Source organism: Chionomys nivalis, chromosome 17 (genome assembly GCF_950005125.1).
Source record: "Chionomys nivalis chromosome 17, mChiNiv1.1, whole genome shotgun sequence".
Lineage (NCBI taxonomy): Eukaryota > Metazoa > Chordata > Mammalia > Rodentia > Cricetidae > Chionomys > Chionomys nivalis.
In genome coordinates, this window is record NC_080102.1 from 32,714,194 (window position 1) to 32,735,892 (window position 21,699).

General features: G+C 54.9%; 4 protein-coding genes across 4 annotated transcripts; 2 read left to right on the forward strand and 2 right to left on the reverse strand.

Annotated features, from left to right (window-relative positions):
- The first annotated feature begins 368 nt into the window (after nt 1-368).
- On the forward strand, nt 369-2,619 carry Psca (prostate stem cell antigen). The gene is made up of 3 exons (XM_057792641.1): nt 369-442; nt 1,594-1,701; nt 2,050-2,619. The coding sequence occupies exons 1-3, from the start codon at nt 391-393 to the stop codon at nt 2,262-2,264; spliced, it is 375 nt and encodes a 124-aa protein (XP_057648624.1). The 5' UTR covers nt 369-390; the 3' UTR covers nt 2,265-2,619.
- Nucleotides 2,620-6,605: 3,986 nt separating this feature from the next.
- On the forward strand, nt 6,606-9,731 carry Them6 (thioesterase superfamily member 6). Its single transcript, XM_057792183.1, has 2 exons — nt 6,606-7,195; nt 8,833-9,731. The coding sequence occupies exons 1-2, from the start codon at nt 6,683-6,685 to the stop codon at nt 8,944-8,946; spliced, it is 627 nt and encodes a 208-aa protein (XP_057648166.1). The 5' UTR covers nt 6,606-6,682; the 3' UTR covers nt 8,947-9,731.
- Nucleotides 9,732-12,135: 2,404 nt separating this feature from the next.
- Nucleotides 12,136-13,252, reverse strand: Slurp1 (secreted LY6/PLAUR domain containing 1). The gene is made up of 3 exons (XM_057791235.1): nt 13,195-13,252; nt 12,725-12,844; nt 12,136-12,290 (listed from the first exon to the last, which is right to left on the reverse strand). Exons 1-3 carry the CDS (start codon nt 13,250-13,252, stop codon nt 12,136-12,138), a joined length of 333 nt encoding a protein of 110 aa, XP_057647218.1.
- Nucleotides 13,253-19,285: 6,033 nt separating this feature from the next.
- Nucleotides 19,286-21,276, reverse strand: LOC130889210 (ly6/PLAUR domain-containing protein 2-like). The gene is made up of 3 exons (XM_057792832.1): nt 21,219-21,276; nt 19,915-20,034; nt 19,286-19,491 (listed from the first exon to the last, which is right to left on the reverse strand). Exons 1-3 carry the CDS (start codon nt 21,274-21,276, stop codon nt 19,286-19,288), a joined length of 384 nt encoding a protein of 127 aa, XP_057648815.1.
- Between the last annotated feature and the right edge of the window lie 423 nt (nt 21,277-21,699).

A 21,699-nucleotide genomic window follows, 5' to 3' on the forward strand; every position in this document is an offset into this window, starting at 1 on the left:
CCCACGGATGCACCTTTGTCCTTGGCCAAATGACTCGGGGGAGTAGAGAACCTCAAGAAAGGAATGTTCCAGAACTGGCCTCATTCCCTGAGAAGGGCAGGCTTGGTGTGGGTGTCTTAGGACTTCCAGCCCTTGCCCCGTGGGTGGCTGAGAAAGGGCTTCTAGCAGAAACAGCGGCCCCACCCTGGATAGGCTGTGCCCTCCAGCACCAGAAAGAATGACAAGGCAGTGGGAGGGGTGGTGTGTGAGATCAGATTGAAATGGGCAGGTCCCTGGGCTTTCACTGGCTCCAGGGAGCCTGTCACTGTTGACTTGAGCTGCAGAGCCTCCCTTACCAACTGCAGCCATATAAAGCCTTTGGAGGCAAACTCCCAGCTGCCCACTGCAACCATGAAGGCTCTCTTTTTTGTCCTGTTGGCCACCTACTTGGCCCTGCAGCCAGGTAAGCTACGGACAGTCACGGGGCAGGGCTAGGGAAGGAGTGAAGAAGAACCGTTGGAGAGGCTGATGGATGACGAGACGGGAAGAGGAGAGAGAAGAGCAGGGTGACCAGAGCAGCTTTGCTGTGTGGTCTCTCACTCTTGTCCCATGAGAGGCAGCTGTGAGGAACGGAAGGGCTCCCAGAAAGGCCACCGGGGGACGGATGTACAGGACTAGGAGTCCTTAGTCAGGGGGGCCCAGGGGCCAAAAGTCTCAAGCTGGGAAGTGCCACAGAGGCAAGGGAGGGAAGAAGGGAGCAGGAAAAGGTACTTAAGATGTCTTGAGAGGGGGACTCAAGAGTCCATCCTTGGCTATTTTTGCCTCCAGTGTGAGAGCCCACTTGGGTGGGCAGTCTGTGATGGTCTAGCATGCTGAGCCCTCCCATCAAGTGACCCCAGGAAGGTCACTATACTCTCAAAGCCTCAGCTTCCTTTTCCAGGAAGGAAAAAAAAACTGTTCTTAAGGCCACTGGAGACCTAAGCAGGATGAAGTTTGTAGCCACTCAAGTCAGGTGTTCAGCACCTGTTCCTATAGGTGTGACTCAAACCCCAGCTTTGCTATTTTTCGAAGAGAAAAGACAACCAACACACCCTGACATTGGTGTCATTTGCCACAGACACAGACCAGGATAGGTCAGGGGCCCTACCATCACTGCATAGCACTGCAGAAGTCTGAGGAGGGGCTGAGAGGCAAGCTGGGCTTAGGGAACAAAGACAGGTGGACCTTAGTGGCTAGTAGCAGAAGGGCATTAAGGAAGTGTCTCTCTGCACCTGCCTCCAGCCTAGTGCCCCCGTGGGGCTTTTTCCAGGTGTGACCAGTCACTGGCGCCTTTTCCCCCTCTCTCAGGAATCTCAGGCATTTGATAAAGCTTTAAATTCCTAATAGCAGCCACAGCACAGACTGTGGGCTTTGGGTGACCAAGGGGAGGTAGGCTGGCAGAGCCCTCTGTGAAGGGTGTCGGAAGTCTTTGGGCTTTTGCCTCTTCGTGTCAGCTGTCTGGAGGGGACCGATTTGTGTCTCTCCATTCTATGTGGGGAAGGGAGTCTCTGGTAAGGCTCTCTAGAGGTGCGGCTGGCCGGCCTCTGAGCCTCAAGCCTCCTGCTTCACCCACAGGTGCTGCCCTGCAGTGCTACTCCTGCACCGCGCAGGTGAGCAACACAGACTGCCTGAACGTGCAGAACTGCAGCCAGAGCGAGAACAGCTGCTGGACATCACGCGTCCGTGAGTCCCCGCTACCCAACACGGTTCTCACTGCCTGCCCCCCTGCTGCCCAGACATTCTGCTTGCCGGCTTTTTCAGCCTCCTTCCCCTCTCCAGCTAAGCAACAACGAATTTAGACCTTGGGCTTTGCCACAGTTTTTCCTGTCCATCTCCCCACCTATCCATGTATCTGCACACCCCTGCTCAGCTCAACTCCCCCTTCCTTCCCTCCCCCTCCTCCTCCCCACACTCGCTCATTCAGTAAACATTTCTGGTGCTTGGTGGAGTGGGTCTAGAGCTTTAGCATGCTCAGGAAGGGGCCCCGAGACAGGGCAGGAAGGTGAATATCACGGCACTGTGTCTTCCCAGGGGCCATTGGACTTGTGACAGTTATCAGTAAGGGCTGCAGCTCAAACTGTATGGACGACACGGAGAACTACTACGTGGGCAAGAAGAACATCACGTGCTGCTACACCGACCTGTGCAACGTCAGTGGGGCCCACGCCCTAAAGCCAGCCGCCACCACCCTGGGGCTGCTTACTGTGCTCTGTGGCCTGTGGCTGTGGGGCTCTAGCCATCTATAGGCTCTCGGGGGCCCCCACTACAGCCTCTACTAGACAGGGATACCCCGCCACCACCCCTAACATTCACACAGGGCTGGCCTTCGCCCTGACCCTCCTGGAGCTCCCTCATCTCTGCAGCTTCCGTTTCTACAGCTGGCACCTTGCCCACCCCTCCCCGCCCCCACCAGCACCACGTCCCACCAGTTCTGCTTGGGTACTTCTGCTGCAGGACTCCCTCACCACCCCCACTCTCCGGGAGCACTTGGGAAGGGCCCGGTGAAGCCTGAAATGAGCTAGACTGGGCAGAAAAGAAGCTGGGAGGTGGGTGTGAGAGACTGGGAGTCCAGTGGGGGGATCTGCCCCATGTTTATAGAGCACCAGAACACAGTAGGCCTGTAATAAATACCTGTCAGGTTTAAGTCTGAGAGAGCTTCTGTCCTTAAGCAGCCCATGATGAGCCTGGCCTCCATCTGAGTAATGTCTATCAAGGGTCATAAACATACCACCGACCTTAGGGGTTAGAGGCCTGGTCTTGGTAGGAACACATATGTGGTGGCACCTGGCAGGAGGTAGGACTGCATATCTCAGGACACCCACCCTTGCTGTATGGACTCCAGCACATAGCCAAGCTTCTCAGAGCCCTGTGTGTTCCTCTACTACCCTCCCAGTGGAAGGAAGCCCTGAGTTCTCATGGATAAGAGGAACCCCTAGGAAGGAGAGCTCCCTCTAGCCTCAGCAAATCTACTATGCCAAACTTTGTTCTAGTTGGGCATGGTGGCCCCCACTTTAATCCCAGAGCTCGAGATGCAGAGGCAGGCAAATCTCTGTGCCTCTGAGGCCAGCTCAGTCTACATAGCAATTCCAGGCCAGCCAGGGCTACATAGCAAGACCCTGTCTCAAAACAAACAAACAAACCTTTGTTCTTAGAGTTGCGTGCTTCTGGCATGTAGGAAATACAAGCACAAGAGTCTTGGAGCAGGCAGCCAGTTGCCCCCACCCCACACCACGCAGGAGTGTGTCCAGCCCACACTACTGAGTTCCTTCTGCTGAGTCTGTGTCCATGCCATTAAAAGCTTGGGGGGGGGGGAGGCTGTCTACAGGAGGACATGCCCATCTCTCCCACTCTTGGGAAAACTCTTCTGAAGGAAGCCTGTCTTATTCCTGGGAATTGCCTGGACCCTGGGTGGGGATCTGCATGGGGAACCTGTTTCTACAGCTTATGTCCGTCCGTCCGTGTCCCCCCCCCCCCCGCCACCGTGCCAGTGTTGAGATAGCATGAGGAAGTCAAGGAAGTGTCTGTCACTCGGCACCTCCCTCCACCTAGTGCCCAGCGGGGCTTTTTCCAGGTGTGACCAGTCACTGAGGCCTCACATCCCTCTCTCAGGGATCACGGGCATTTAACAAAGCTTTAAATTCCTGAACGGTGAGTAACAGCACAGACTGTGGGCTTTGGGTACCCGCACAGGGGACATAGAAGATCAGTGAAGGGCTCAGATGTGTACTGACCTGGGCGTCGGAACTTGAGTCTCAGCGTTCAGTGGTGGTAGTGGGAGGCCAGGGGCCAGTGGGATAGGGGTCGTGCTGAGGGTGATCCTGGCCAGGGCTTCGAAGCTGATGCTCTTAGCCCTTGATTATGACCTCAAGTAGGAGACATTCCTCTCACCCTGGGAAACGATGAGCATCCAGGGCTGAGTCCAGGCTCTGGGAGGCCCTGTGTTTTCAGGAGGACACTGAAGAACTGAAGGTCTTTCAGTAGGATCTCGCATCTACTAGGAACATGGTGCAGGACCTGGGGCCAACAGCTGCCACGGGGGTGGTACACAGGGTGGTACTTCTGGCAGCATTTTCTTGGGAGCCAACCTTCTGGTTGAGGCTTGCTGCCTTCCCTAGAGACAGTGGAGGACAAGGTGCAGATTGCAGGACCTGGCACAGCTCTATCCACTCAGCAGTTATGGGGCGTCTGCTTGGTCCCAAAGGCTGTTCCTAGCACACCACATCTGGCTGTTACATAGGCTTGGCTGGATTCTCCTCAGCACATCTGGATACCCTAAAACCAACCCGTGGCATGGAGCCTGCTGGTCGGCAGACCCATAAATAAGAGAAATAGGGAAGTATTTGTTCCCTTCACACAGAGCTGAGAGAACAAAGGCAGAGGTGCCAGAGCTGGCTCATACAGAATGGCCATCCTCGCTTGGTAGACTCAGCCCACCAGGGACCACACATCAGCTGCCCCTTAGCCTAGTCTTTTTCTCCCTGTGATTGGTGGCCACAAGGTTCTGTAGGCCAAGAGTGCCCAGGGGCAGAGGGACAATGGGTCTTCATTCCCTACCCTGGAGACTTCTTTGAAATATTAAAGTTAGGGTAAGGGAAGCAAAAGGCAGAAGGTGCCCTGAGGAATAGAGGGCACCCCTGGGTGCCAAGACCAAACCAATGACCTGGCATAGGACTCTAACTCCCTCATAGTTGCCACCAGTGTGGCACCGCTCACCTAGCACGGGGCGGGACCAGAGTTTTGCGGGGGCGAGGTCTAGGGCAAAGTCATTCTGCCCCTCCCCCCCGCCCTGCTGCCTCGTGCCTGGTATTTCCCCCTGGTGGCCAAAATGGATTGCCAACCTGTCTCTGGAGGTGACGCCGGGCTCTAGGGCAAACAGGAATCTTTGAAGAGCCAAAAATCCCTGAGCGAAGGCTCTGTACCCAGCACTCTTATTTGCCTAGTGCTGGCAGAGAAAGGGGCATATTGAGCAACCCCGTAGACACCAAGGTCTGTTAGGGCGAGCAGGCCCTCCTCCAGTGTTCAGCTGTGAGACAGACATACATCACTTATACGTGAAACTACAGCGAGGTGTGCTCAGATCTCTTCGAGAGGACCCTGGCAATGTGGTCTAGGCTAGGGTACGGGAGAGAAAATGGAAGCAGAGCGAACAGAGGCTCAAAACCTAGCAAGGTGACAGGAGCAGAGGAGGCCCCGAAGATGGGTGCTCATTCACCTGTTTCCCTGTGTCAGAGGCCTGGCTAACCGGGGCGGGTCTCTTTCCTGGAGGCATGAGACAGGATGGACAGAGTACAGAAGGCCCGTGCTCTGAGCGATGGACTCAAAGAGCATTGTTTAGTCTCTTCCTCCTTAGAGTCTGTCCCTGCCCCAGCCAGAGTGCAGACCAGGACAAGGTAAGTATTTCACGCGGAAGCAATGTGTGGGAAAGGATCATCTTCGGGTCGTTTGGAGCTACCCTGATTGGCAGTGAGTTCCTTGCCTCTTGGAGTATCCAAGAAGACCCCAGGCACCCACTGTGCCATAGCTCCTGGCCTCGGAAGAAAAACCAGAAAAGAATTCTGCTCTGGACAGAGACCACAGCAGACCCACGCAACCCAGTCTGAGACAGTCGGAGTAACGCTGCCCAGCGGATCTGGCACCCCACCAGTCCACCCATCCTTCAGCTCCCTGTAGTCATTTGCACACAGGATTATCAAAGTCCTGGAGGCTATCCAGGAGAGCCAGCCGGACCTCAAAATCTTCCCCTACTCTGAAGGAAAGGGACTGGCATTTCATAAACCATACCTGGCACCTTTAGCTTAGTACATCATGCCACTTCTTTCCAGGCCCCTACTTGGATGTTATTTGCATTAAAAGGGGTAAAGAGGGGGCTGGAGTTCAATTCCCAGCAACCACATGGTGGCTCACAACCATCTGTAACGGGGTCTGGTGCCCTCTTCTGGCCATCAGGCATACACACAGACAGAATATTATATACACAATAAATATTTTTTAAAGGGGGGGTAAAGAGGGAATTATTGGGGGTGCACTTAGGATGATCAAGATTTTTGGTGGACACGGCCCGAGTGCTGGGGGACCAATAGTGTGGCTGCAGACTGGACTGAAAGGCACTCAAGATGGGGTCTAATTCTCTCTAAACCAGAGCGAATGCCCCAGGGGCCTTGCGGAATCAGGATGCCTGGACAGGCTTGTGGGTCACGAGAAGCCTCGTAGAAGCAGCATCTTTAGCGATGCATTGTCCGTTTGCCTTACAAAGTTCCTCAGCTGCTCCGGGGGAGTTCTGAAAATCTTTGGCTTTGTCATCTGAGCTACTGGATCGCAGCAGAGAGCAGGCTTCCCAGTCGTTCCTGCACCTGAAGTTCCGAGAGTGGCGGCGAGGTGGCGCTGTACTGCTCTGCGCGTCCAGCTGCACCCCGCCCCGGGAAAACCGAAAGCGGCTCTGGCGAAGGACGCGGAACACACCACCAAGGGAGCGCGCCGGGTGGATATGACCGAGCGTGCGCGCGACTCCAGCCGGCGGCGCTGATGCCTCCGGAGCGCCTCCCCCTCCAACCGCTGGAAGAGGTGGTGCGCTCCAAGTGGTACCCGGAGCTCCCAAGCTCCCGGGCAGGCCCACTGCAGGCACCTGGTTACAGGGGTTCCTGGGTACCAGGTGCCCACTGCCAAGATGCTGGGGCTGTTGGTGGCATTCTTAGCCCTGGCGCTTGCCTTCTTCGCGCTGCTGGACGGCTGGTACCTGGTGCGCGTGCCGTGTGCGGTTTTGCGCGCACGCCTGCTGCAGCCGCGCGTCCGCGACTTGCTGGCCGAGCAGCGGTACGCTGGCCGGGTACTGCCGTCGGATCTGGACCTGCTCCTGCACATGAACAATGCGCGCTACCTGCGCGAAGCCGACGTGGCGCGCGCCGCGCACCTGACCCGCTGCGGTGTGCTGGGGGCGCTGCGCGACCTGGGCGGGCACACGGTGCTGGCCGCCTCGTGCGCGCGCTATCGTCGCTCGCTGCGCCTGTTTGAGCCATTCGAGGTGCGCACTCGCCTGCTAGGCTGGGACGACCGCGCCTTCTACCTGGAGGCGCGCTTTGTCAGCCTTCGCGACAGCTTCTTGTGCGCGTTGTTGCGCTCCCGGCAGCACGTGCTGGGCACCACGCCGGATCGCGTAGTACAGCACTTGTGCAAGCGCAGGGTGAGCAGCCCCACCCCGATGCCCCAGCCCTGTGCAACTCCCAGCCCCCTCCCACGAGGAAGACCTCTTTGAAGTTCTGGGACTGGTCTTGTATAGGAACACTTTTGCACTTTTCCTCTGTGTCCACGCTGGTGCCCCTCTGGGAGTTCTCACCATCTATGAATTAAGACTTTACAGTCAGGCGTAGCCAGTTTTGAACCTGCCCCCTACCCCAGGGTTTCTCCCTTCCTCTCTTCCAGAACTGAGATGCCCAGCCCACGTCTCTCCGAGTCTGAGTCCTAGTTCTGTGTTATCTAGAGTGCTGAGTCACCCTCTCTAGTCTCTGACAAGTGCCTCTTTTTGAGCATGGGATAAAAATATGGTCAGTTAGAGGCAGTTGCTGGGAATCCCAGTGGACCTGAGACCCTCTTTCATACAACTTGCAGCTGAGTAGCCTGGGTTTGGTTTGACCTCGGGAGACCACAAGCCTTGTGTCTTTCCAAGGTTTGATGGGGGAGAGTCCTATACCTCCTGGGACCCAAAGCTCTTCCCCAGGGCCCAGTCCTCCAGCATGGTGGCAGAGCCAGCTCCTTCAGTATGGCAACTGTGACCCTGGAGACAACCAGGGTAGTGATGGTTGCCAGGGCAGGCTCCTGAAAGGTGCCAGGGCATGCTCCACCCTATTGTACCCTCTCTGGCCTTATATCAGTGCTTAGGAGCTATATCTGCAGGGGAACACTCAGAGAGATGGTGGGCAGTTTGCCCAGTCTGTTCAGTGACTGCTGGTAGACAAGGCTCCCTGGCTTCCTCCTGTCTTTGTTGAGTCATGAACTTCTAGGGGGCTGGTTGGTACTGGTTGGTACAATGCATGCGAGGGGTGAGGGGACTGTAGGTGCAGTCACAGTAAGCAGTGACAGTGTGGAGGAGGCACAACCAATGCAGGTAGGCATCCCAGCTCAGCTGGAGGCCTGGGGTTGCCTGGGAGTTTCCCTGGTTACAGGACTGTATCTTGGGTCTGGGTGGGTCCCAGGGAGAGGCAGATGTGGTTCTGAGACAGGTTGAGTCTAAGGCTGGGCTAGTCTGTGGGCCACAGGCTAGGAAGGGGTAGCCCCGACTATAGATCGAGAGCAGATTGTACCCAGGCTGTGGGCCAGCAGTTCCCACCTGCTGTGTGGCACTTACCATGAAAGGTAAGAACCTCTGCTCAGCTTCTCCCCTCAGCCCTCAGCCCCTATCTGCAAGAACTCACGGGAAGCAGCCTTGTCTGGCACTCCTGGAGGAGTGTGCCTACCTATGCCCTGCCCCTCATCCTGCTTTTCCCCCAGGTAGCTGGTAGCTCGTCAACTAGCCAGCTTCACAGGCTTCTGCCTGGCTCTGGAGACAAGCCTCAAGTGTGGCCCCACTGATGAAGCCTAGCCAAAGAGCATGGAATAGAAAGAACTAGGAAGGAGAAAATAGGTTAGAGGGAATTTGGGAGGTACTGGGCAGGTGTCATAACGGAGCATGGTTCCTGCAGGGTCACAGGCTGGAACATGAAATAATCAGAGGTCCAGAGGCAGGAGGGCAGCAGCCTGATTGGCTGTCCCCCTGTTGTGCCTCTCTCTCAACACACAGCAGCAGTTGGCTCTCTGGAGACTTAGCTTCCTGTCCCCCTCCAGGTGGAGCCCCCTGAGCTGCCAGAAGACTTGAAGCACTGGATCGCCTACAATGAGACCAGCAGCCAGCTGCTCCGTGCTGAGAGTGGCCTCAGCGACACCAAAAAGGACCAGTGACTGCCACACCTGCGCCCTCCCTGCCCTGCCTGTCAGCCAGTCCATTCCATAGAATGGGCCGCCTGGGTTGCACTCCTAGCCGGAGTGGCCTTGGACAAGCCTGGCTTCTTTTACCCGCTTGACTCAACTCCTCTGTGCTTACCTCCTCTTGGGCAGCTGTTGGGGTGGACATTGTTGTCCTGGCCCAGATCTGCCTCCTGGGTCCCTATAGCCTGACTGTTCTAGTGTGCCCAGATGAGCAGGCTCCTGGAGCAGAAGGGCCAGCACAGAGCCCAAAGTCAGGGATGCTTGTAATCAGGCAGGCCAGGGTAGTCCAGGGTGTGGCTGGGGCCTGTAGCTTACTCAGGGACAGTGGACCCTCTGGAGGGGTCACCTTATAGCAGGGAAGATAGGCCAGGACCAGCCCAAGGACCCCTTAGAACTCAGAAGGGCAAGTGGAAGCAGATTCTTGGCTATGATTCTGATGATACCCACAACTCTAAGAGGATGTATCCTGTCTAGCCAGGTCACCGGGGCCAGGAGCCCTGGTGTAGGGGAGGGGTCCCATGACTATACTGAGTACCTGCCCTGTCAGCTCAGGGGAGGGGGCAGCTGCTTGGAGCTAGGCACTGCCTCCTTGCTACCTCTCTGGGAACCATACCTGGAGCCAGAGCCAAGAGCTTCAGTGATGCCAGGACACTCACCCGCACCCCATCCACCCCCATGCTACTATGCTTGCCTTAGTGTTATCAAGGGGAAGCCGCAATCTGTTTTATTTAAAGAAAGCACAAGATTAAAATGTTCAAAAGGCATGTATAGTGTGTGGGGGGTTCTTATTTCCGCAGCCTTGCTACCCCTGCACAGGCCTACCTGCTCCCTCTTCTGGAGGAACACGGATGGCATAGTGTGCCTCTGAACGTCGGGCTGACCCTGATGAGTCATGGGATTGAGGCCAAGAGTGAGCAGGCTAGAACCCCAGCTGGCCTTCCTACCCTGAGCCCCTCCTTGTCTAGCCTCAGCCTGTGAATATTGCAGCCCCAATTACTTGTACCCGGCTCAGCTTTTCTGTTTCCTTCCTTAGAATCTCAGGAAGTCAGGAGGAAAGTAGGGTGCAGGCCGCACTGCGTTCTTCATGCCCTTTGTGGGTAAGGCGAGTAGGATCCTCAGGACTTAGAGCAGGTATTTTATGGGGTCGGGGTGGGGGATGTCTTCGCTCTACCCTGCATGGTCCGGAGGCCTGAGGGCCTGGAAAGGAGTGGGTTAATTTTAAATGAGCACTCAGTGGTGGGGAGGGGTGGGGAGGTTGTGTCAGTAATCTGCATCTGGGAAGACCTGTCCTGCACCTCTGCCTTCTACACCTCCCGCCCTGAGCCCTGAGCCTGCCCTGAACCCGCAGGCACGTGGGTGGCTATGCATCGCCTTGATTTCAAGGGCTTTGAAGAAGGCGTTTGCCCTTAGTGGTGTTAGAGAGCAGGAGATGTGCAGAGAAGAAAGGGCCAAGTGTAATCTAGAGGTAGGGATCCTTGGGTGAATTATGGCTGGGTTGTAGCAGGTATCTTGAATGCCGCCAGACAGGCTCATGGGAACTTCAGGTGGGAAGTGGTAGCAAGGGAGGGTTCGTGTGTCTCTGCCTCCAGGGCTGGAGGGGGCACATAGCCTGGATGTGGGGTTCCCTGCTTAATGACCTAGATGTGTAGTCTTGCATCCGGATGTATTTATTCATAGTTGGGTAGCTTCAAGGTCAACCATGAGGCAAGGACTTTTGCAGGTCTCTGTTGTCATTGGGGACCAGGTTAATGAACCGAGCTTGTGGCTCAGTGAGCTGGCGCCTCAGGTGCTAAGCCACAGCTTTCCTGCTTCCCCATGGACTCAGGACCAGAATTAGGCTTGACTAGGTTCTCCCATTCCCACCTCTGCATCTAAGAAGAGGGCTGAGGCAGTACCCCAGTTACTCCACTAGGGGGTGACATCTGCCCAGTCACCACAGTGCGCGGATATCCCTGGCTTCTTGCCTCCAAATCAAGAGCTCAAGAGGCTTTCTGAGATTAAGCTCTGGCGCAGGGGGAATTGCCCCACGGGGGCACTGCAGGTATGGAGTTGGCCATAGAAATGGTGTTAGCTGGTGATTCAGCAGGGCAGGTTGGCAGCAGAGAATGTTAGTTCTCTTCTGCGCTGGCAGTCTGTTGGACTGCCTGCTGCCTTCTTCCCGGCAGTCCTGGTTGCCAATGGGACTCCAGGGCCATGGGCTACCAAGCTGGGAGAATCCAGGGAGTACTCAACGATGCAGCGTTAGTGCCTGAGTCATTCAGGCCCCACCGCTGCCACATGCCTCACAGATGGCAGAACACGGTGGAAGGGACAGCCAGAGGCTACACTGGTGAGGGGAAGCAGCACCACAAGACAAGAGCTCTTGGGTGCTAGGGAGTGTGAACTCCTGGCTGGAGAGTCAGCCCCTGGGTGTGCAATGTCCCCTCCATCCTCTGCCCTTAGGAGCAGTCATGGCCACTGCCCCCGGGGGTGCTCTGGGATCCAGCCTGGCATTGAGTCTGGAGATGGGTAAACATTGATTCTCCTTTGATTCCCTAGCTGTCTCAAGGACATCATATAATGGGTAGGCCATTAAAAGGGTGTGCGTGTATGTGTGTGTGGCAGACTTGTGGAGATGGGCACCCCCAAGAAGACTAGGGTAGAAAGGCTGCTTGGCATCTGCCTATCTCCCTCTGTGTCCTCCTGTCGTGTTCCTGGCAGATTTGGACAGATCACAAATTCCTGGAAGCAATGAAATACAAACGTCAAGCTTCCTTCCTGGGACAGGATGACATCCAGGGTGCAGGGAGAGCTGAGGAACCTGCCCTGGACTGAGATGTGCAGAAAGGATGACCCAGGAGGCCCTTCTCCCTCTAGGTCTGTGTCTCTTCATCCGAGATATGAAAAAAAAGTTCTGCATGAGAATGAGAGTCAGGGGCCTGGAACATTTCAAAATACAGCCTGTCTTCCCTGCAGCCTAGCTCTTTGGATTCCCAGTGCCCAGCAAGGACAGACGCCCCTTTATCCTCGACTTATTTTATTTTCCACAATTTTGGGGGACAGAGTGAGTGACCTGAGGCCCCGTGAGCTCTGCTCACAGAGCCGTGCAGGCAGAGATGACTGCAGTAGGCACCAGGCCCTGCCAGGAGAACAGATATAAGAGGAACAAGGCTGCCTGTGTGGCTAGAGGCCTGTCACCAAGCCTGCCTCCCCTGAATTGCAGAGGTCACGGAAGCAGCAGAAGACAGGGTGAGCAACCCCGATGCCATCAGGGTCGGTGGCCAGGCAGGAACTGGAGCAGGAGCGGGTCACCATAGGACTGTGGTTGAAGGGGAACTCTGCAGGATGGGCAGACATCAGCGCATGAAGCCACCACAGCTCTCGTCTCACTCTGTGAACCCTTCCATATCTCCCTGCCTTCTCAAACCCCTCCTGCAACCTGCATCCCAGATCTGCCCAACCCCCAGCTGTGGCATATTAGCACCAGCCTCTGTGGAGCTATACACACCTGAGTGGGGCTCTAACCCAAGGCACGGTAGCAAACCCTGTCAGAGCCATCCCCACTCCCCTTATCCCCATGCTACTGTCTCAGTGCAGGTACGTAAGGGGTTGTCCCTCTAAGTGCACGCATGCACGCACACACACACATCATTCTACCCCTCTGCCTCCTAGGTGGAGCAGAACAATGGTGGATGAGAGAAGCATGGTAGGGAGGTAAACCTGACCCTAGGTGGACCCCCCCACACCAGTCCTTGCCTGAACCCAGCCTTACCCCCGTCCACTGTCTCCAGTATGGTCTTACAGGCTGTGTCTTCCAGCTTGCACTGAGCAATATTCTTGCAGGAGTTAATGGCCGTGGGCTGCTCACAGGTGTAGCACTTGAAGGCTTCACCTGTCAAGGGTTGGGGGCGGGCACAGTGTCACCACCTAGCTCCGGGAGCCCATATTGGAGCCAGGTAGATGTGGATGAAAGTGACCTCCTGAGATTCTTCAAGGCCCAGATGACTGACTGACAGACTCAAACACCGCATCCACCATCTAAGTCTGTCTTCCTCCCTGGAGAACAAGCCATGGCCATGACTCCTGTCCCAGGGCAAGTTGAGATCTAAGACCCAGGAGGCTCTTGAAGGGTCCAGAGGATGCCTTGGCCATAAAGCCTCCCAGCACCTCTCTCATTAGGAGATGGGGTAAACTGAGGCCCACAGCAGACTCTCCATGCTAGCCGCACTCCCAGCCACTCACCAGAGCCCACGCTCCAGGCTACCAAGAGCAGCAGCCTCGTGGCCCAGTGAAAGGCCATTCTTCAGCGCTCAGGAGCTGGGAACCCTGGCTGGCCTCGTGTTTGAGGATTTATACTCAGCCTCCGGCTTCGGCTCCTGGGTGTTGTCAGGGCCGGCGTGACTCAATAGGGTGGCACAGGGCTAGGGATGTGGGTGGTGGATGGGAGCCATCATCACTTACCACCCTGGGGTGGGGTGCCTCTGTGGACTTCTTGGGAGCCCCTGTCTGGGAGCCCTGGCCTTACTTCTGCTGGCACACCTCCAGTACTCGACACCCTGCCCTGCTGTCCTGGGACAACTGCAAATGAGGAAGCCATTTAGAGCTTGGCTCAGTTGGCCCTCTGATGAGCCTCTTGCCTCAACTATGTCTGAGTGAACCCAATAGGCCAGATAGCCCCAGTCCTGAGGACCCCTGTGCAAGGCTGCCTCAGGTCTGCCTGATCCAGAAAGCCTCACAGGAGCTGTATCCCCATCTACCTAGTCGGTACTCATGACTGATCTGCTGTGTACCCACAAAGTAGAGGCTGAGCCAGTGTGGGAAGCAGGGAGTGGCTGGTGAGGTCTAAGTGGATATGAGGCATTAGACTAACCACAACGGCCAGACCCCTGGCCATTAATGAATGACTTTGACCAAGCTTGAGCTTCTTGCCTTCAGTCCTGGCAACAGGACTCCTCCTCCTCCCCCTCACCCCTCCCGAACTGACATCCTCTCCCCACTTTCTATATCTTTTCCTATGCTGGGCCTGTCACATCATGGGCACACTGACTCATGCCATCTAGGCCTTCATCCTCCACAGCCCTCCCCACTTGAGGTCTCTTTGCCTTTTCTGTGTTCTCCAAGGTTCTAATGTATGCCCATGTGGGTGGATAGGAGGTAGGCTGATGAAGGAAGGAAAAAATGGTAAAAAGACAGGTAGATTGATGGGTGGGTGGGTGGATGGGTGATGGATGGACAAGTAGATAGATGAATGCACAATGAATGGATGACTAACTGCATGGATGGATGGACAGACGGACGGGTGGATGGATGGATGGGTGGATGGTTGGGTGGGTGGGTGAGTGGATGGACGGATGGACGGGTGGATGGATGGATGGGTGGGTGGATGGGGGGGTGGGGGGGTGGATGGAAAGATGGGTGGATGGATGGATGGGTGGATGGGTAGATGGGTGGATGGATGGATGGGTGGATGGATGGATGGATGGATGGATGGATGGATGGATGGATGGATAGATGGGTGGGTGGATGGATGGATGGTTGGGTGGGTGGGTGGGTGAGTGGATGGACAGACGGACGGGTGGATGGATGGGTGTGGGGGGTGGATGGATGGATGGTTGGGTGGGTGGGTGAGTGGATGGACGGACGGACGGGTGGATGGATGGGTAGGTGGGTGGATGGGTGGGTGGGTGGGTGGATGGATGGATGGATGGATGGGTGGGTGGATGGATGGATGGGTGGATGGATGGATGGGTGGATGGGTGGATGGGTGGATGGATGGATGGGTGGATGGATGGATGGGTGGATGGGTGCATGAATGGATAATAGTTATCCTAAAATAGGTGATGGTTGATGGGTGGCTATATAGGTAGGCTAACAGCCTACATGTGTGTCTCTGTCAGGGGCTGGTGAGTGGGCCAACTGTTACAGACTGTCACAGCAGAGTTAGAGCCTGACCTTGTGACAGAATGGGAATCGAGAAGGAGCTCTGGGCCAGGCACCTGGGAGGCATGAGATTTTCTTTTGGCCTTTCAGGTCTTTCTATGTGTAGCCTTGGGGTGACCCCCTTGTCCTTCCAGACCTTAGTTTCCCTTGGTTTTCCTGGGTTGCTAGGGAAGAAGTGACCTGGCACTGTAGGGTGAGGCCATTGTACAAGGTTTGCATGAAAGTAAAGAGAAGGTGTGGCTTGCAGAGGGAAGGACTGTAGTTCCTACCAGTTAAATAGTGGGGCTGCTCATCCCTGGGGCTCTGTCCACAGACCACACCTAGAGGCTGGGAGAAGAGCCAGAGAATGTCTGTTCTGAAGCCTGGGAAACTGAGCCTAGAGCTGGCCTGCTGGGTGACCCAGACCTGCTTACCAGGCACCCACTCTGGTCTCCTCCTCTTTCCTCTGTAAATTGGGCAAATGAGCATCTGCTGTACTGTGCTCAGCAAAAGTGGGTCTTTATGGCCCTGGAAGGCCCCTTGTACCACAGTGCAGGTGAACGTGGAGTCCAGGGCTGGGGGACAGCTGATGAGCAGCAAGGCTTGTGTACTGAGGACGGGAGATACTGCCATGATGCTGACCCAAGGCTGCCTGAAGGACTTGCTTGTCCTGGCTTTGGAAAGGAGGGCTGACCTCACAGGTCAGTGATGGCAGGGATGGTAGTGGGTGGAGCAACAAGCAGGAGAGGGCACATAGCATTTTTGTTGGGGACCATGCTGCTCCTCTAGCCCTGCTCCCCAAGTGGTAGGGTTGGGAAGGCAGCGTTGTGTCTGGGACAACACTGCTGGACAGGGCAGAATTTATGTCCTTGTTTCGTAGCTTCTTTGCATGAGTCCACACCCTCGCCACTGGTCCCGGGTGTAGAACCTGGAGACCAGGTTTGAGCCCAGCACAGGATAATGTGTGACTTAGAAGGCTGGCTCACCCTTCCCAGCCTGGGACAGAGCTTCTCCATGGACCTGAATGCTACAGATGCTGTGATGTGGCCCTGGGCCAGTCATTTCTCTGAGCCATTCTAATCTTTAAATTGGAATGATGACGGTCCTAGCCCCTGGGGTTGCTGGGATGCTGAAATGAGGGAATATGTGTAAAACCTGCCTAGGCCAAGCAAGACTGCCTGCAGAAACCAACAGAGGCTCTGACAAGATTCCCCCAAATTATCTCTCTTGCACCTACCCTGACAGGGACCCCTAGGTCCCTCTCCAGGTCTTTCCAGGCACTGAGTCAATCCCCAGCTTTTATGCAAGCTGGAACCATGGCCTATGCCTGTTCCCTCCAATTCAACTGGCCACTGTCTAGTCCTAGCTGTCTGCCAGATCACCCTGTCTGTTTCTGGGAGTCTGGCTCCTCCTCCTTGGCCATACCCTCTGCCATATGGAAAGGTGCTGGCTAAAATGCAAATCACACCACTTGCTACTCTTCTTAGAAACTTCTGGATTTCTGCTGCCTTCAGGACAGAGTGTTCCACCCCTTGGTACGTGATGTTTGCCCTTCTTGCCTCTTGCTGGAGTATGGGCATTGCACGTGGAGGAACATTTTTTCATTGCTCTAAGTCCCTTCCCGCTCCCAACCCAGACCTGTTGAGAGCATTTGCTGGAGGAGGAAAGGAGGGATGGAAAGAGGATGAATGGATGGATGTATAATAGAATAGATGGATGGTACGAGAAGATAGATGGATGAGTGGAAGATGAAGAAAATGGTAGGTAGATGGAGTGGTGGGTGGATGGGTAAATGGATGGGTGGATGGTGGACAGATGGTAGGTAAGACGGATGGGACGGGCAAGTGGATGAAAAGATTAAAAGATGGGTAGCCACCAGGCACAGTGGTACTTAGAAAATGGAGGCAGGAGAATCAAGAGTTCAAGGTCATCTTGAGCTCCAAAATGAGTTTGAAACCATTCTGGCCTGCATGAAACTTTGTTTCAAAAAAATGGATTTAGAGATGAAATGATGGTTAAGTGAAAGGCTGGAGAATGAATGGGTGTATGGATGAGAAGATGATGGATAGATAGATGATAGGAGAGATGGGTGCTTAAGTGTGTGGACAGGTGGGTATGTAAGATGATGGGTGAATGTATGAAATAAAAGATGAACACACAGGATGATGGTTGAATGAGAAACTATAAGATGTATGGAAATCAATGACTAATAGAACATATGGATGGGAGGATGGACGGATGGGGTGATAGAGGGACGAAAGCATGGATGGATGAGTGGTGGGGTTTGTGGAAGTTGAAGTCCGAGGTGTGTTGTTTCTTCCAAGGAGATCTAGGATAGTGCCATCTATATCCCAGCCTAGACTCAGACTGGCCTCTCCCCAAGGTAAATATGGCTTTTCTTGTAGCCTTTTGCAGAACTCAGTTGCCACGGGCCTGGAAACCCCAGGGATGAAGAGCTCACCTCTTTTCAGGACCACCCCTGTTCCCTGAAAACCCTCTGTCTCTGATCATGTTGCTGGGGAACTTAAATGTGGCTCCCTGCTCAGGGCAAGAGCAAGGCTGGGGATGTGAAGAGGTGGTCCTGTTTCCTTCTGATTTTAAGGCCAGAGGGATGGTGTTGTGGCGTGTGCTGGAGCTCAGACTCCAGGAAAGGGTTGGAACTTACCGTACTACCAGCCCTAGGTTGGTGTGGGCCACTGGACACCCAAATCACTTTTCCCTTCTCTGCCTAGAGCTGAATCTTCTTCCAGCTAAAGTCAGAGGCCATCAGGCCAAACTCTGCCATATCTGCTTCCTATGGGCTATTAAACTTTCTGGATTTCCACAGTGGTCAGGCCCTTGGCCAGGATGGGGACATGCTGAAGCCCCTCACTCCTGACCAGTGAAGTAGAGAGGGGACCGACTGACAGACTTGGATTTAGCTGGTCCAAAGACAGGGACAAGTCTCTGGAAGAGAGATCCACAGTTAATGAGGTTGAGGTCAAAGAACATTATGGGTTCCACGTGACCTATACCTGGGCAAAAGTGGTCAACTGAACTGCTTTCGGGGCAATACACTGGGTGCTGTCCTGGGTCAGAGTTCTAAAACTGACCCTAGTTTTAGAAAGATCCCTGGTTATAAACAGGGACTTAGGGCTGGAGAGATGGCTCAGCGGTTAAGAGCACTGACTGCTCTTCCAAAGGTCCTGAGTTCAATTCCCAGCAACCACATGGTGGCTCACAACCATCTGTAATGAGGTCTGGTGCCCTCTTCTGGCCTGCAGGCATACACACAGACAGAATATTGTATACATAATAAATATTTAAAACAAACAAAAAAAAAACCAAAAAAAAAAAAAAACAGGGACTTAATCTGTGGTCATAGACTAAGCCTTGCTCTCTGGCTATAAACTGAGCCCTGCTCTCTGGTCATAGCCACGATTTCTCATCACAGATGGGCCGTGTCCTCAGTCTCTGTGGTGGTCTGTGGGGTGCCTGTACATTTGTGAAGGCTCATGGTAAGCAAGAAAAGTCAGATGAGAAAGTGTCATGTGATGGGTCCCTCACTCCCCCCCCCCCCCGTTGACAATGTCAGAATTACCCAGATGTGTTGCTAGCAAAATAATCGTAGATTTTCGTTATCCACAGTCTAAAAGTCTCTACCCCTCTTTTTCTTTCAGAGGCCTCCAGTCAAAAAGCCATGATGCTTGGGATTGGTTGTACCCCAAGACTTGTGGTGGGTCTCATTAGACTGTCAGAGCCCTGACCCTGTGAACTGGCCCAGGACTGAAGAGATCCCCATGAGACAAGGGTGGGGACCCCCCAGGTCACAAGCACAGAGAGCCTCTTCTCCAGGTGCGAAGTGTCTTCAATGGCACTTGGTCAGGGGACCCTAGCCTGGGACCAGAGCTACCCTTGGAGGAGGTTATGACCAAGAGGAAGATCCCTGGGTCCGGGGTCAAAGATTGGGGTGATGATTAGCTGAAGATGCTGCCAGCTGAGTGAGGGGCTGACTCCTCCAGAGGCCTAGAGCAGGGAAGGTAAGGGAGGAGATGCTGTGAGGGGCAACAGAGCCATCTGCAGGTCAGGGAGGAGAGAGAGGGGCTCTCGCGGGAGAGGAGGAGTCTTGCCGGTGAGCTTCTCTATCCCATCCTCTGCCCACTTGTTAAGCTCCCCTCAGGCCCTAAGACCTAGAAGATAGCAATCACCTGATCTGCACGGGTGCTCCAGGCCTGGTGACTGTCTTTGCTTACGATTTTAAACTTTAGGATACAGGAGAGAATAACAGGGATGGAGATGAAGTCAGATATAGGAAGGCAGGTCGGTACCCAGAAAGGAGACTCAAGAGGCTGATGTGATTGGCCATTGTACTTCTTCAAGGCATCAGGGAATGGGGCTGTCAGGGATAAGGGGACAGAGCCAGATGGCTGTGGTTTTACAGCAGGAGTTCCCAGAGAAAGGTAAGTGCCAGGGCAAGGACCAGGCCGCCAGGACTGCACAGGGTGGGTGCTCCATCCACGTTGCATAGATCGGAATTGCAGCAGGACACTGGCCGGGTTAGGCCAATGCCATCCACGTCTGAGGGTTCACACTTGCTGGCACAGGACTTGGTCACCGTGGAGTCCCCCAAGAAAGGGAACACTGTAGGATGCCGAAAGCGTCAACCAGAGGGTCAGTCCTGTACTGCCTCCGTGCCCTTAGCCCAGAGGCCACCTGCTCTAGGCTCACCCACCCTACTGGCCTAGATTCCTCTCTCACCAGGACCACTGAGGGCCTGGGACATACAAAGGGAACCTGTGGCAGCTTGCGTTGATCTATAGGGTGATTTCTATGTAACACAGAATGTAAAACCCAATCTGCAAGACAGCCAGCTCATGGGCTTCCAACCAACGGCAAGTGCCTCCCATCACAAGGGGGGAAGGGAAAAGAGGGAGGCCTGACAGCTAGGACAGAAAGTCTTCCAGTGGAAATGGTGGAATGGTGGGATCCCAGCTGGCCAAGATGGCTGGTCTGGAGGGGCTGTGACGTTGGACCCCAGTTCTGTCTCACCCGGAACCTACTGACCAATTTCCCGGGAGTAGAGTGTGGTCTTGCACATGGTTTCGTTGATGTGGCAGGCAGTGATGGTGACACAGTTGGACGCACTCACAGGATCCTGACAGGTGTAGCACTTCAAGGCCGTAGCTGGGAGAGAGGCAGCAAGAGGACAGTGAACAGGCCTCACTATTCCAAAACTCCAGAAACCGCCTGCAGGTAATGCCCAGCTCTGCAACGGAGGCTTAATACAAGGAGACCAGGGCACTAGCCAGGGGCCAGTTGCCTGCTAACCAAGCTCAGGGATGATACCATGACCACTGAACTGGGGTCTTACAGAAAACACTTACAGAATGTGCCTCAGAACAGTGGGCTCAGTTTGGAGCAGGAATGAGGACAGCTACTTTGGAATGATCACACACACACACACACACACCACAGCCACAGCCACAGGCCAGTTTTAAGCAGACATTGTTAAAGCAGCTGCCATTCCACTTTCTCATCACTAACTGTCCTGCTAAAGGGCCGCCTGTCCTGGGCTCGGGCAAGCAGATCCTTGGAGCACTGTGTGGAAGCTGCACCTAGGAGCTCACAGGTGCCAGCTTGGCAAAGGTGCCCCCCAACTGGGGAGTGCAGGTCTAGAGCCTGGCTGAAGGTACTGCACATTGTTTGCCAGCATCCCAGCCCCAATCCGGGGGCCCCAGTATGTTTGACTGTCTCCAACTGGTCCAAGCAATCCAGATTCGTAAGGAAGTTATCGCCCCTCTCCCCCAGTGACCTGGTAGGGCTTCTGCCTTTGGCCAATTCAGTCTCTAGAGATGTGGGACCACCTGGCTTTAATCCACACCACGGAGCACCTAACTAGTTGAGTGCCAGCATTATATAGACATCTTGTGTTCTCTTAAAACGTGAGTCCAGTGGTCACTCCATCTCTGGATATTTCTGGGTCCACTTTCCCCCTCTACATCTCTGTTGTACCCAGAGTCCCAGGCAATCTGTCCCAGTGTCCCAGGTCTCCCCTCTTCTCCACACATGGTCACCCCATCTCTGGATATTTCTGGATCCACTTTCCCCCTCTACATAACCAGCGTGCCAGACAGTCTGCCCCAATGTCCCAGATTTCCGCTCTCCTCCATCTCAAAGGCTTTCCCTAGAAAACATGCTAATACCCTGTGGCTCCCAGCTGGCACCTTGGACTTTGCCACTGGCTTCTGCCCACCTGATCAGTCCAGCTCTGCCTTCTTCCCCTCCAACACCCACCCCATTAGGTACCCTCTCTGAGGACAGTCCCAGGAAGCACAAAGCCTGCCACCCCCATGCTCCCCCGTGCTCACCAAGCTCCCCGCAGGTGGCCAATACCAGTACCAACAGCACCATCCAGGTCCCCTCCATAGTCCCAGTGCCCAGCGCTCACTCCGGCCTGCCAGATGGGGTTGCTCGAATGCCTATAGTGGTGGTCTGACCGGTTGGCAAACCAGATTAGAAGGGGATCAGATTTCTGCAGGGCCTGCCCTGCCTCCTCACCAACACCCCATTCTGCAGGGCACTCCTTCCACTCCTTCCTCACGCCCCCCCCCCCCGCTGCCCCAAGACCGTTCTTTCAACTCCACCACCCAAAGTAGTCATTCTATCCCTCCCTGGCCCTGGGGCTGCTTTCCTCTCCCACAGGGTGCCCTTCCCCACCACCCCTGGAGACTCCTACCCAAGGGAATCATCCAGATTCCTCCTTCTGGGACAGGTTGGGGGTCTCCAGTCTGCACAGAATGGGGCAATGGGGTTTGGGCTCTCCTGCCTACTTCCTGCTATCTTAAAGAC

Coding starts and splice junctions, on each gene's coding strand:
- Psca (XM_057792641.1), top strand. CDS start 391: ATGAAGGCTCTCTTTTTTGTCCTGTTGGCCACCTACTTGGCCCTGCAG. Junction 443..1,593: donor CTACTTGGCCCTGCAGCCAG/GTAAGCTACGGA, acceptor CTTCACCCACAG/GTGCTGCCCTGCAGTGCTAC. Junction 1,702..2,049: donor CTGCTGGACATCACGCGTCC/GTGAGTCCCCGC, acceptor GTGTCTTCCCAG/GGGCCATTGGACTTGTGACA.
- Them6 (XM_057792183.1), top strand. CDS start 6,683: ATGCTGGGGCTGTTGGTGGCATTCTTAGCCCTGGCGCTTGCCTTCTTC. Junction 7,196..8,832: donor AGCACTTGTGCAAGCGCAGG/GTGAGCAGCCCC, acceptor GTCCCCCTCCAG/GTGGAGCCCCCTGAGCTGCC.
- Slurp1 (XM_057791235.1), bottom strand. CDS start 13,252: ATGGCCTTTCACTGGGCCACGAGGCTGCTGCTCTTGGTAGCCTGGAGC. Junction 12,845..13,194: donor AGCCTGGAGCGTGGGCTCTG/GTGAGTGGCTGG, acceptor AACCCTTGACAG/GTGAAGCCTTCAAGTGCTAC. Junction 12,291..12,724: donor ACTGGAGACAGTGGACGGGG/GTAAGGCTGGGT, acceptor CCCATCCTGCAG/AGTTCCCCTTCAACCACAGT.
- LOC130889210 (XM_057792832.1), bottom strand. CDS start 21,276: ATGGAGGGGACCTGGATGGTGCTGTTGGTACTGGTATTGGCCACCTGC. Junction 20,035..21,218: donor GGCCACCTGCGGGGAGCTTG/GTGAGCACGGGG, acceptor CCTCTCTCCCAG/CTACGGCCTTGAAGTGCTAC. Junction 19,492..19,914: donor ACTCTACTCCCGGGAAATTG/GTCAGTAGGTTC, acceptor GGCATCCTACAG/TGTTCCCTTTCTTGGGGGAC.